At 37.4% G+C, this 13,776-nt stretch overlaps 1 protein-coding gene across 1 annotated transcript in view; it reads left to right on the top strand.

The window, feature by feature from the left end:
- The window catches only part of LOC105835209 (iroquois-class homeodomain protein IRX-6), a 38,285-nt gene that overhangs the window by 14,637 nt on the left and 9,872 nt on the right, over nucleotides 1-13,776 (top strand). Inside the window, exons 2-3 of the mRNA XM_012678269.3 lie at nucleotides 778-1,266; nucleotides 6,693-6,808. Of these exons, the coding sequence (XP_012533723.1) occupies nucleotides 778-1,266; nucleotides 6,693-6,808 (605 nt within the window). The remainder of the gene's footprint in view (nucleotides 1-777; nucleotides 1,267-6,692; nucleotides 6,809-13,776) is intronic.

The following is a 13,776-nucleotide window of genomic DNA, read 5'->3' as shown; positions in this document are numbered from 1 at the left end:
AACTGCTTTATATTAGCTTTATTGTCGTCAATCGTAACGCGCCTCGCTCGAAACGTAACGGAGATACGGTGTTTACCGTACACACGCACACGCGTTTGGCCATCGTGCGACAGTTGGCCCTCGAAACATCAGCGACGCATCGAGGACACGCATTAACGCGACTCTCTCTCTCGACGCCATAATGCGCATCGCGCATGGGTTTTTCGCCCCGGCACAATGCATACGGGGGTTTCGACAATATGTTTGGGGCCACCGAAACGAGGCAATGGATGGATGGATGGCTGGCTGGCTGGGACAATCGCGGGAAGCGTCTCTCTCTCTCTCTCTCTCTCTCTCTCTCTCTTTCGGGGTAGGGGTGTTTCACGGGGGTTTGTTTAGGTTCCCGGGCGCGAAAGGCACTCAACCCGCTAATCTATTTAGCCGTAGTGTTTGATATGGAATTAATGAGGCCCGCCGGCATTATGCCCAGAGACCGTAGATTTTCGGTTTAGTCGTGGAAAGAAAAAAAGGGGGGGCCCCGATGGCTGCAGTTACGTTCACCTTTTCATAACGGGGATCGCCTCTTACCATCCGCCAGCTGCAACACGTCGTAACTCGTCGTCGGTACTCCGAGATTTTGTTGCGACGATACATCTAATCGTTAACGAGATACATTCAGCGTCTCGCGAGAAATTTAACTTGAAAAAAAAAAAATCTCACGCACACACGCAATCAATTAACCAGGTCAATTTAAATGAATAACTGATTGAAGCTCTGTGATCTGTTGTATGGTTCCAGTGTCCTGTGACTGTGACCTCGTCGTTGGCGCCGTCCTCGGGTTCGCCTGCAACCGGTGCGATCTTGAGCGCGGGCGGCTCGTCCTTGGTCAGCAGCGTAGCCGCCAGTACGACGACGAATCATCCCCTGGACGTAGCCGGTCTGTCGCAAGCGAGGATGGCGGTGACGAGTGCAATCGTGAGACCGCCCGGCAGCCCTACTACCTCGGTTAGCCCGTCCCAGGGTCATCCGCCGCCATCGGCCGGCGGTCCCACCGCGGCCAGGTGCTGCGATACCGGTCGGCCGATCTTCACGGATCCGCTGACGGGCCAGACCGTCTGCTCCTGCCAGTACGAATTGCTGGGCGGCTATCAGCGTCTAGGTGGCCTACCCACGGCCGCGCTCTCCATGTATAGCGCGCCGTACGCGGCCGCCGCCGCTGCGGCGGCGTCTGAGGGCATGTACTTTCCCAGCTTGAGCGCCGAGCAAGCACCTTTCTACTCGCCTACGGTGAGTCGACGCTATTCAAGTATACGAATATGCGATAATATAATTATCCGACAAGATGGGAAAGTTCGTGAAATCATATAATTCGACAGTTTTGTGCTCGCGTTTTTCCACGGTTGTGCGAACGGAGAGGATTCCTTCTTTTTTTTTTCCTTCCATTCTGCGAACTTCGTGCATTATTCTCACTAAAATATAGATCTTTTTCGCACGGTTCAACTACGCCACGATAAGAGTTTGACGTTAGCCTTTGAATCGGCTGTAGCAGTATTTCGCAACGGGACATGCTGTGTATTCGGTTTTCAGAATTTCCTTCGCAATCTGGAGAGTAGCGTATCGACAAGCTGGAGGGAGAGATAATATTGAAGCAATTCACGAAACAAAGGCTATCGTAGATTTTACATCGATGATAACATAAACCCGGAAACTCTGGATTTTTTTATATCTGTATATTCCGGATAGCCAGTTATATTTATTTCTTTTATTAAAGACGAAAGGGCAAATATATTTCATGATACCGTGTACTTTATGTAAGTCATCTCACGTTCGGTACAAAATAGGTAATACATTTGTAAGGAGAAGTACCTATATAGAACGAATTCGCTGATGGGTGATGGGAACAGATATTTATGCAATCAGTAATTTTCTATTATCTGATTATGATTTCCTTGCAGATTACAAGACAACAAATTAATCTTGCTTACGCATGTTTAGTCATGGCAACTTATATATGGAGTGTATGGCAATTGATCAAATTCTGAATGTGGAAATTCCACACTCGGAATTTGACCAATTTGTTCCAAAATAATTTATGAATTGTGACGAGAGCTACCGCCATGAACTGTAACATTATATGGTATTAGTGCAAGACAAGTTCAAATCAAATCTCATTAGATCTGTTTTGAACTTGTCTTGCACTAACATTATATGTCATTCGTTGGTTTGATAAATCAAGAAATTTTATTTTTCAACAAATTAAAAGCCCCATTTTATAAAAATTGGTTACAGTTTTTTGGCTACCCCCTTCTCCTCTTAACCTAACCGATAGCAGACCTCCACACTCGGAATTTTGATAAGTTGCCGGCCTTGTACCCAGTTGTATAATTAAACTCATGCTGTCGGCAAAGTGTTTAGTTAATCTAATGTTGTGAAAATGAAGCTATATAAAAGTATGTATAATGTCGATATAATGATTACTTGTTGCGTAAAACAAGAATAATTGTTTCATCTAAGCGCAACATTATAGCATGAATGATTATAATTAAAATATGACATGGCATATTGTGTGAATTCTGTGCATAGAAAAAAACATCAGTATCAAGTTAAAATCAATATGTATTTTTCCTTACGACGGAGTTACATCCGATATTTTGATCGTATCGAATTAAATGAATAGCATTTATATTTCATATTAATGAAACATCTATGTAAAATAATTATTTTTTTACTGAAAACGATTATAAACCTTCATATAGCAAATGATATAACACATTTTTTTTAATTATATAATTTTTAATATAATTAATACTTACTTCCTATTATAAAGTTATATATTTGGTTGAATACAAATTAACTTCAACAAGTGATTAAAAGATCATACCATACCAAAACCATACTAGTTTTAAAAAATATAACTTTTAATTTAATATTTATAACAATATTATAATATTAATATTTATTTGGATTATTATTTAATGAGCTTAATTAGCTTTGTTATAATCTAGATAATTTTTAGTCAATAGAGTATACAGGAGCATAAATCTAAAAATTCATAAATTAAGTAATTTATAGAAAAATATTAGTTTCATATATAAATAAAAATATTATATTTTGTTACTTACACAATTTGTTATAAAACAATGATATTCTTGTGTGCTCATATGTTATTTAATTATTATTGAATATTGAAAATACATGTTTCTTGATAAAAGTATACAAAATTCTTCCTAGACACGTTACGTTTGTTTAATGTTATATAATTTTATTTCAATATTTAAGTAAAGATATTTTCAAAATTAGTTCTTTTTCTCTGTGTGAAATGTGTACACTATAAAGAATATAAATCGACACACATTTATAACATATTTACAACATTTGGTAAATATTTTCGTAAATGTTGTAAGATTCTTTTACACTCCAAGTAGAAGTTTACAACAATTTTATCGATGTTTTTGGATTCTGCTTACATTCTTTCGAATGCTTTTCGTACTCGTGGTAAAGTGTTAAAGGTTAATATCTGAACGAAGTCAACTCCATTGGAAGCTTGGGATGCGAGGTTTCTCTTTGCTGTACTTCCGCGTTCCTCTGCACTACCGTCGATCTGAGATCGTCGAAACGTTCAATGCGGCTTTTCAATATCGATAAATGGTTCGCGCGAGCCGGTAATAGTAGCAACGTTATATTCCACCGTAAAATTTTTATCACACGGATTAAATCCCAATACGGACTTTTATATTTCTGTATCATCGAGTGCAGATTAAATTCAGATACGATTTTTTATATTCATGATTTCATCGAATGCTCCGAAATGACGTGTTTATTTAGGAAATTAATGAAGTTTAGTGATCGAATTTTTCACATAGGCGTGCCGAATTTTTTCGGCACGATACAATTTGCGCTTTTTGCTTTTACTGTGAAAAAGCGCTCTTTCTGTTTTACATCGCCACTCCTCTTTCCCGTTCTACGATTCGTGATGTCGAGATGTCATCACAAATGTGTAGCTGGACAACGTGTTATTAATGCATAATCTAGAAGAAGCGCTTTGGCGTGTTCGCCCGTGCGTCGCACGAGCGTTATCGGGCCACACGCGAAGCGTGTACGAAGAATATAGCGAGACGAAGCGTAAATTTATGAATCCGTTCTGCCGTAACAGTGGGACACTGTCGCGCGTTACCGAGCCGTCGTCACTAAGGGCTGTTATCATCGTTCTTTATGATCGAGCTTAAGGGACGCGGGTATATAACATAGCCTGCTCGTAACGAGGCAGCAGATTGTGCAGGCATCAAGTACGCAATACCTGTGATATCCCCTGTATAGTCATTAAGTATTGCTTTTTAACGAAAATGTTTATTTCCCGCTTCTCCGCTTTGCCGCATTCGCATTTATGCTGTTCATGGTAATTACCTTAGTCGCGGTTTCATAGATTTACGTCGCGTAATTTCCGTTGCCAACATCGTTCTTTACGGAAAACTCCAACATTATCGCGTAAAAATCGGCTATTTATTTTGTCAGCTCACGCGTATATATTTTGGGCATCTAAAAAAATTGTACCAAATCAACGATTGTTGTTCTATAAACAAGAATATAAAATCTTTCTTAATAATTTTAAACAGATATAATTTGGTTTGAAGAAATTTTGTATAGTTTGATCAAGAAAAATATATTCACCTTTAATCAATAATTTTCATAAGCTGAGAAAAAAATATCAGATAGAAAATAACAATATCTTCAAATCGAGAATTTTTTAATAAAGGAAAGTCGCCATACGTCTTTTAAAGTAATTATTTCTAATGAAATAAATATTGCAATAATAATAAAGATAATAACATGATTTATATAAATAATTAAAGAAGTAAAAACCTATTACTCGTGTATTTATGATATTTTTACATATGAAATTCGCTAAAGACAAATTTTTCAAAAGCACGAATAAAATTGCATAGTTTTAAATAACGAATATATTATTGATATTAAATTATTAATAATATTAGATTTTATGTGTGTTTATAGTGTGTTAAAACTGTTTTATTTATATTTTCCTCTTATTTTTATCATAATGCTATTTAAACGCAAAATTAGGGTGCGGCTTAAACCGATGCATTTATGTATAAGACAAACTAAAAGATAATAAAAACTATAGGATAGAATAAAACGTATAGCATAAGGTCTATTTAATTAGTAACTATTTGAAATTAGTAACTTAATTTAATTTTTAAATATCATGCTATTAAAATACATCTTTTAGAACAGATTATACAAGATATTTGTGTAAATAATATCAATAAATAATTTTTTACATCGAAGTAAAAGACTTCTAGGGATCTTCATATTATATATATATACTCCGTAAATATTTTATACAGATGATTCATGTTAAAAGAAAAACAAGGAAAATGTAGTATTACTATCTATTGTGTCGGTTTTGAGACTCATTTTATCAAATGTTTTGCTTATAAAATAATTTTTATAAAGTTTGAAACAATATTACATTTTTATCTGTTGATATTATAAAAATTGTTACAACATACTATAACAGAAAAGGCTTTTTAATTTCTATGTTTTTTATGTTTTCAAAGTTTATTTTTATTTTCTATTTAAGAAATATTCCAAACAAAGTCCAAAAATAAAGTAGTATGTTGGTATTGGCAGTCATCCTCTATTATTATTATCAAAGCAACAAGTATACTCTTTAGATGACTAATATAATACTGAAATAAAAATATAGTATTTTGCTGAAATTTGAAATTATAAAACTCTTTAAAGATTTTATATTTTTGTTTACACTAGAAAGGTTTTTATATTAAGTAAATATTAGTATAATTTTTATATTTAAAACTTAGGAAGTATAAAATAATTTTTTTACAAACTTACGCGAAATATTTCTTTAAATCAGAAATACTTAATACAAAAATAAATATATTTAGTAATAAAAAGTTTTTTTTAGTATATATATAAGACAATAATTGTTGATTTGATACTAATTCTTTTCTTGTACATGAGAAAGAGAGGCAGAAAGAAACGGAAAGTGTTTTATGTATGAGCCTATTGTACCCGCTAGATAAAATATGGCAGAAATTTAATAGCAACCATCCTGTCGTATAAGCGAGGTCGTGGGTTAGAGAAGCAAACAAGAGAGCCACACACATCGATCCTAATTATTATTATCAGCGCTTTGCCAGCTATTCTTTCATCATCATTGATGCATCGGAGATCGGGCCGAGCTGTGCGCCCGATACGGACTAATTGCGACGTTCGTTCGTAAAAATGGATCTCTTTCAAGCAATTAACCGCATTCTGCGCGATTTTATTTCAAACCGTGATAACGAGTGACCGGGTTCGGCAAATGCATACATACGCGACGCTAATAATCGGAATAAATCCGTGGCGCGTGCAGATCCGCTTCTGCAGATCGCACGGCCACTTGAAACGACTTGTGAAAATTACCGGCATGACCGCTAATGGTTTCACGCGTATACGAGTATTAATAGCTTCGAGAAAATTGAACGGTATAAAACTGTTCAAACTTTCTCGATGTAAAACACTCTCGTACAATAATTGTTCTTATCAAGGCTGTTAATTTGCCGATTACGATTTTTTATCCCGTTCCTTGTCGTTGCCCTTTTTTTTTTTACATGTATGTCATAATAACCTTGCGATAATATTACAAAAACTGAAATATTACGAAACATTTATTCGTTTGTACGCTGTTACAGGCCGCCGGTCTAGATCTCAAGGAAAATCTTGGCGCTGGAGCTGCAGCGTGGCCTTATCCCTCGGTGTATCACGGTGTAGCACCTTACGATGCTTTTGCGAGTTATCCCTTCAACGGGTAAGTCTTGTAAATATTTTCCGAATTATTCACACCGTATGAATTACATGCGTTACACGTTTAGCGTATGACGTCAATATCTACTATGCATACAGATTCAGACACGAACCAAAACAGTAGCCGTTTACATAATAAACTGCACCTCGATGCAAACAAGTCAGATGATTTCTGATTATTGTTTTAAACGGGACTGCGCAAGTGCCGAAAAACCTGACCCGTTGACTCACAGATAGCGTCTGCAGTATCAGAAAAGTCTGCTGGCACAAAGAGCGAAAGCAATTCGAAATACACGATACACGCCATAACGCAGCTTTCACGGGAAGATAAAAATTCCCGAAAGATCTCTATGAATGATAGCACATGCTGCCAGGCAATAATTTTATTTATCTCCTCGGCGTTGAAAGTTGAAACCTTCCAGACGTGATAACTGTTTTAATGCCACCGAAACAATGTTATACAGAAAGAGTACTTCGTAGCAAGAGCGTAGCAAGTTCTTTCGCAAAACCTACGAGATGCGAACGAATCTTAATTACCCCGTAATCTGCGCGATGCGCCACGTATTTTCAACGTCGACGCGCTTTAATGCCTTTTCCGTCGCGAGAATGAGAGAATGAGAGAAAGAAAGAAAGAGAGAGGGAGAGAGAGAGATACAGAGAGATCAGGTTGTTACGCGCTCCTTTTCCTTTCTACGATACGCTGGTGTACGGACGGAGATAAGACGGCGAGAGAAACACATAAACATTCCAATAAATTAGCGCTCAACTGACCCGGGACTGTCGCCACGACGCTTTTTTCTCTTGCACTCGGAATCGGTCGCGGCGTGTCGTGACGCGATCGGTGAAAGGTCTCGTTTGATAAATTCAAATCGGATCACCGGGCACCAGGACAATAGGAGATTAAAATTCGGAGAAAGTACCCATCCGGAGCGGTGCCGGCGAGATTATTCGGAATATCGGTAATTAGTCCGCTTACTCAGTCGCACTTTCCAGATGATCTCGTTCGATTTACGAATGTCACGGGATCGTGGCCGACTCGAGAAATCCCGATCATCGTAACGCTGAGCTCTGGTACTGCGCGTACACGATGACTGGTCGTATCTATGTAAATATGATCAATAACTATGTAAATTACTGTTGGATATTGATCAATCTGCGCTTGAAATATCCCTGGGCAAATATCACGGTTTGTTCATTTTCGATTATACAGAACACAGGATCGATAATGATCGAGATTTAATTTAAGGAGAAAATATGTGTGTGTATTTCGGTCATGTACATAAGGAAGTCTCTAGTCTGTAAAATTTTATTCTAAGCGTTGTTGTGGTCAGAGCACATTTATCTTTATATACATAATTATCTAGTGGTGATATGTGTCAACAAATTTGATAAAGATTCAATTCCTAATGCTCTTTTACATCATTTGATCAAGGCACTCAATATTGCGCTGCTTTCCAGGAAAAAGAAATATAATATTTTATATATATATAATACATAGGGAAAAATCTTTAATACTGGCATATAGGTATTCTACTCTGAGAGAAAAAAATAGTTGCATTAATCATAATTTATAGTTATTTTTGGCCGTAACAATATTTTTATAGTTAAATTAACAATATGAATTATAGTTAACTTAAAACTATATTATTGTTACAATAGCTGTAGCATTCGTTCATACAACCATATGTATGGTTAAACGTGCCATAATTGTGATTTATGTATGGTAGAATATTTGTATGGTAGAAATTATTATAATTTATAGTAAACTTTTTAGTTTATAGTTAAATTTTTATCCTGTTTGGCACAACTATATATATATGGTTATTTACACTAACATTATAGCAACAATAACTATAAAAATGATATTTGCAACTATAATTATTTTACTGTGCAATTATAGTTGCAAATACTAGACATTTTTCTGTCAGTGTATACAAAGTGGCATTCTTTTGTCAAAAACTAAATATTGTACTGTATTAATATTGATTGATAAAAACATGATCTTAGATAATTAACCTTTGAACTCGCGTATACATCAGATTACATCAAAGTTTATTTATTTCTTCGAAATTATGAGGTGCTTTATCTTTGATTTTGAGTATTTTCCTAAAAGATCGCGTCAATCGCAGTTTCGTTTTTAAGTTTTAAATTTTAATGCAAAAAATATTTCTTTAAGACAACTATGATCAAGACTGTTATGCTTTAATAGTTTCCATTTAATAGTAAAACTAGCTTTAATAGTAAAACAATTAGTTTCCATTAATTATATATCTCCTTTAATTTTTAACTTTTGTTAAAAATTTTACGCAAAGAAAGTTGATGTGTTTTAGTTTAATTTGTTACTATTTTAAAAACTATTTTAATATTGACTTTTATTTAGAGTAAACAATCGTAATATTTCTTACTATTGAGTTTACTATACTTAAAAGAAATTAACAAATATGTTGAGTAAAACCATTGTATTTTGAAATTTAAAAAACTCAGTGTCAGATTGACGCGCGTTTATGTGTGATGAGAAATCACGTAAATTCAGAAAGGTTAAAGGGGGAGATAAAAACTCACAATTCATATATCCATGGCGTTTTTCTATATAAAATCTACTTAAAACAAATCTAACCCAATTTAATCTTTATATATATATATATATATATATATATATATATATATATAATCGGGCTATGTGTTGCATCTTGTGGAACAGCATTAGGGATTGTATAATCAATAAATAAATGTTTTACATTGAAACGAAAGGCTTCTAGGAATCCTCATATGTGTATATTGTACACTAACTTGTATACGTTTTGTATAATTCATATTATAGGAAAAGAAAAAAAGTGACCTACTATGCTAGTTTTGGGGCCCAACTTTTCAGAAATTTAATTCCTATTTTTGGTTTATTTTTGATTATTTTGCGAAAACATTAATTATTACAAAATGAAACAGTATTATTAAAGCTGCCACCTCATAGAAGACATTTTTCAGGTTACACTTATATATTTTTAAAGTTTTATTTTTAGCTTTTTAAACAAAATGTTATCCAAAAACAAAATGGTATGCTAGTATTGATGACTTCCCCCTTCTCTCTCTCTCTCTCTCTCTCTCTCTCTCTCTCTCTCTCTCTCTCTCTCTCTCTCTCTCCCCCCCCCCCCTCTCTCCTCTCTCTCTCTCTCTCTCTCTCTCTCTCTCTCTCTCTCTCCCTCCCTCTCTCTCTCTCTATTTCTCTCTACATATATACATATATATGTATATAAACTAGCGGTCACGTATTTCGTCACGATGCGGGGGAGGAGAACTTTTTCGCTCCTCTAAAGGCGAAGCATCGAGCCTGGTTGACAACAGTAGTCAACGCGTGGAATCTATACTGCCGTGCATGACGCACTTCCGGCGACGGCTGCTTCGTATGCAAGGAAGCGATCGGGTAATACAGCTTGCTTAGCATCCATTCGCTCTGGTCGTGGCCGGGCGACCGAGGTCCTCCTTTGCGGGGACCCACCGCGCCGGTCGGCGTTCGCGGGCCCCGCGCCGCACCGGAAGTACACGCGCGCGAGACTTTCACGGACTGTCACAAAGCGCGGAAAAGACACGGCAGCCACGAAGCAATGCGTGATTGCACCTGCGTCGGCACACGAAGACATGGAATGACGCGATCGAGCTTCCTCCCTCGCAGCAAAAGATCTTACGTTTATCAGGTTCTCGGGATATAGAATGCGGGGGTTTATTGTCAAAGAGAAATAAACCAATTGTTTTTCCTCTCTCGTGGAAAATTACGTTTATTTAGCTAATGCGCGTCGGCGACACGCCCCGTTCTCGCGTTTCCTTCGCATTTCGAGACGAACGGATTTGCACCGAGGTACGTGAAAGCTTTCCTTGGCTCGCATATACAGCGCGTTATATTTAGCCCTTTATCGAGTCGCGCGGTATACCGCGCGGTATCTTTTTTAAACAATCGCAATCGTGCTGTGCAAGTCGAAAAGAAATGCTTACGTTGATGTTTAGGAAGTAGTGCGCGAATCTTAAGGCACTTGTTATTGACATATCTTATCGTTAAGAGGATGGAATGTTACTTGCAATAACCGGAAGCGAAAACTGACTTTGAAATTTAATACCCGTACCTTTATTTCTTTGTCACGCATTCTCTTCTGCATGCGTTACATCAACTTGCAACCGCACCAGTATGATCCTCTTGTATAACTTTTTGCAACTTTCTCTTCGTATCTTACGTCGTGTTTAAAGCGCAATGAATTACTGCATATCTTGCAATATAATTTGTTATTAAATGAAAAGCGTATCATTCGCATCTCTCATGTGCGTATATTTTAGAATTAATTACATTTCTCTATTATTGCTAATTGAAACGAAACCCTACCACAATGTTATTTATATTGATGTGACGCGTGATAGCTGTATTATTAATTCTCTTGTGTAACCAATTCCATCGCGAAGTGATAATTATTATCCTCGCGGAGTGCGGCGGCGGCGGCGGCGGCGGCGGCGCGGCGGGAGAGCATAATCGTGCGAAACGTGAGGGGGGAATTTCGGTAATCCCCGGGCCGGAATTATCGCTTAAATCGGAACTGGGTGGGTGCGAAGGATCTGGCGCATTATGCGCGAGCGTGCACGACGACCACTTAACATGAGCATACAAAAAGCCAATAATGCAGCGTTGGCATGCACGGCCGCAAGGTCTCGGGATCGTGCGGGTTAACGGTCTCGTCTTTCCGGCGGATTGGCCCTGCTTCCGGAGACATATAGGGTAGACAATAAGAAAGCGGCGAGCGCGGGCCCCAACTCTGCCGTACGAGCGGGCCCGCGCTTACGTCGTCTCTATGCCCCCGGACATATCGGCCGGGAGCGATCGCCGATACGTAGTATTATTAAGCGTGTCCGTACAACGACACCGATGTGCCGGCACGCGCTCCGAGTCGAAAAACGAGTATTATCTCGTGGCACGGCACGTGAATCCTAATGTGAGACGTGCGACGTCGTGGAGATATGAACGAGCGCGGTTATCAGTCGGGAAAGGATGATTCTTCGAAAAAACCGTATTCAATTGTATGTAGTTTTCTTATAATAATAATAATAAAGTATGAAGTCTGCCGAAATTCGTCAGCGAGTTGCCTGTTAAGCGTAGAGAGATCAATTCGCAATTTTCATCTTCCTCCGACCATCTCGAAAGGAGAGTTGACGCTTCGCGCGGCCGAAGGATGTTAAACCTCGACGGTTTAACGTTATCATTTAGAGATTAGAGTCTCAACGGCAGTGTCCTTCGACTAGGACTCGAAATATTTCGCGGCTAATGAGACGAGGCGGGGCTGGTATCCCGCACCCTTCGGTGCCCCGCCCGTGAGATACGTCTCGCGTGGATGATGTACGGCCGTTTAATGACCCGGTTTCGGTCCCGGGGGACGGTTTTTGCCTGGTCGGGTAAGGGTTGAGGGGGACGGTTCGCGCCGGAAAAGTCAGCGACACTCGTTTTTCGTTAGGCCGAGGGGCTCGCGGGGCCTGCGCGCGCGTAACTTTGTTCCTTCGGCAACATGCGGATGACAGCGATTCGTCGAACCGCGTGACAGGCAGCCCGCGGAATGCATGCCGCTCTTTCCCCATTAGGCTTAATGGACGTAGATTAGTCCTGCCCAGCTATGTATGCGCGTCAGGATTTAATGACTTGGCCGCACCCCTCTACCCGATATCGCTTCTTTCGACGGTCGAACAGACGTTGCCGAGAACTAGAGCGCTGCTGCACTGATTACAAGCGGATCGAAGGAGACCGCGTTCTGAGCGACTACCAATTTTGGAAAAATGTTAAAGATGAAATTCGACGTGAGAACGCCAATACGGTGAGGCAGAGAGCCGTTTCGGTTGAACGAAGTGAATAATTCATGAGAATATGTCTCGATTAAGAGGTACAGGAATATCAAGTGGAAGAGTCGTCGACGTGGTAAATCATATGTTCAGCGTGTATAATAAATTATTTCATCTTATGCTTTATTTTACGGAACGTTCTCTAAATTCACCGTCTGCAAAGAAAAATCTTTTCTCTAAATACTCAATTTTATTTTACAGAAGTTTGTTAACCAAAAATAGTCATTTAGGATGTTTTTTACATTTTATCGGAAAAAATAAAGCTCATAGAAAAATTGTTTACTAAACCAAAATCTATATCTATCTTTTATTTAAAAATTCTGAGACCCAATTTGTATAATAAAAATAAATTCTGAGTTATTTATTCAGAGTACCATTAGACATGGAATTGTTAAAACTAGTTGGGGTGTAGAAAATACTCAGGCGATCGTTTACATTATAAAAGTATGATAAGAGCTTATAAAAGAAATTCCAAATAGTAATAAATTTTAATAATAATAATGAGTTTGATAAAGATTGAATTGAAAAGTACAAATTATTAATATATCTTGTACTTGTACAATACAAAAGGTTTTTAAAAAAAAGATCATGTTTCTATAAATATATATTTTTTTTTATTAAAAATACTTTATATAATTTTTATTTATATATAAATGTAATAAATCATTAATAATTGCTACAAAATGGATATTATACATCATTTCATTTTTTTTATAATCATTTTTTACGCGCTTTTAAATATACAGTTCTAACGCGAAAAACGCGCACTTTTTTACCTGTAATATATAAAAGCGTTTTATTAATAAATTTCTTTATTTTTTAGAAATATTGTAATAATAAGCTGCTTAATGTGCTTCCGTTTGTTGTATTTCCTTAGTTTCTCGTTATTTTTTTTGAAATTTGTATAAATAATATCCTTAATAATCCTAAATATTATAAATTATAGAATAATCAATAATATATAATGTGTAGTTAATAATAATGAATTTTAACAAGTGTGAAAAATCACTCCTGATAATCGTTTACGGAAGAAAAAGGTAATCATTCTCGGGTTAAACAGCGCTCTGCGTCAAGTCGGTAGTCTAGTAAACAGGAAAACGAATATCCGGG

This window comes from Monomorium pharaonis, chromosome 2, assembly GCF_013373865.1.
Source record: "Monomorium pharaonis isolate MP-MQ-018 chromosome 2, ASM1337386v2, whole genome shotgun sequence".
Classification (NCBI taxonomy): Eukaryota; Metazoa; Arthropoda; class Insecta; order Hymenoptera; family Formicidae; genus Monomorium; species Monomorium pharaonis.
The sequence above is the reverse complement of the archived record's forward strand: the minus strand, read 5'-3'. Positions and strand labels throughout refer to the sequence as shown.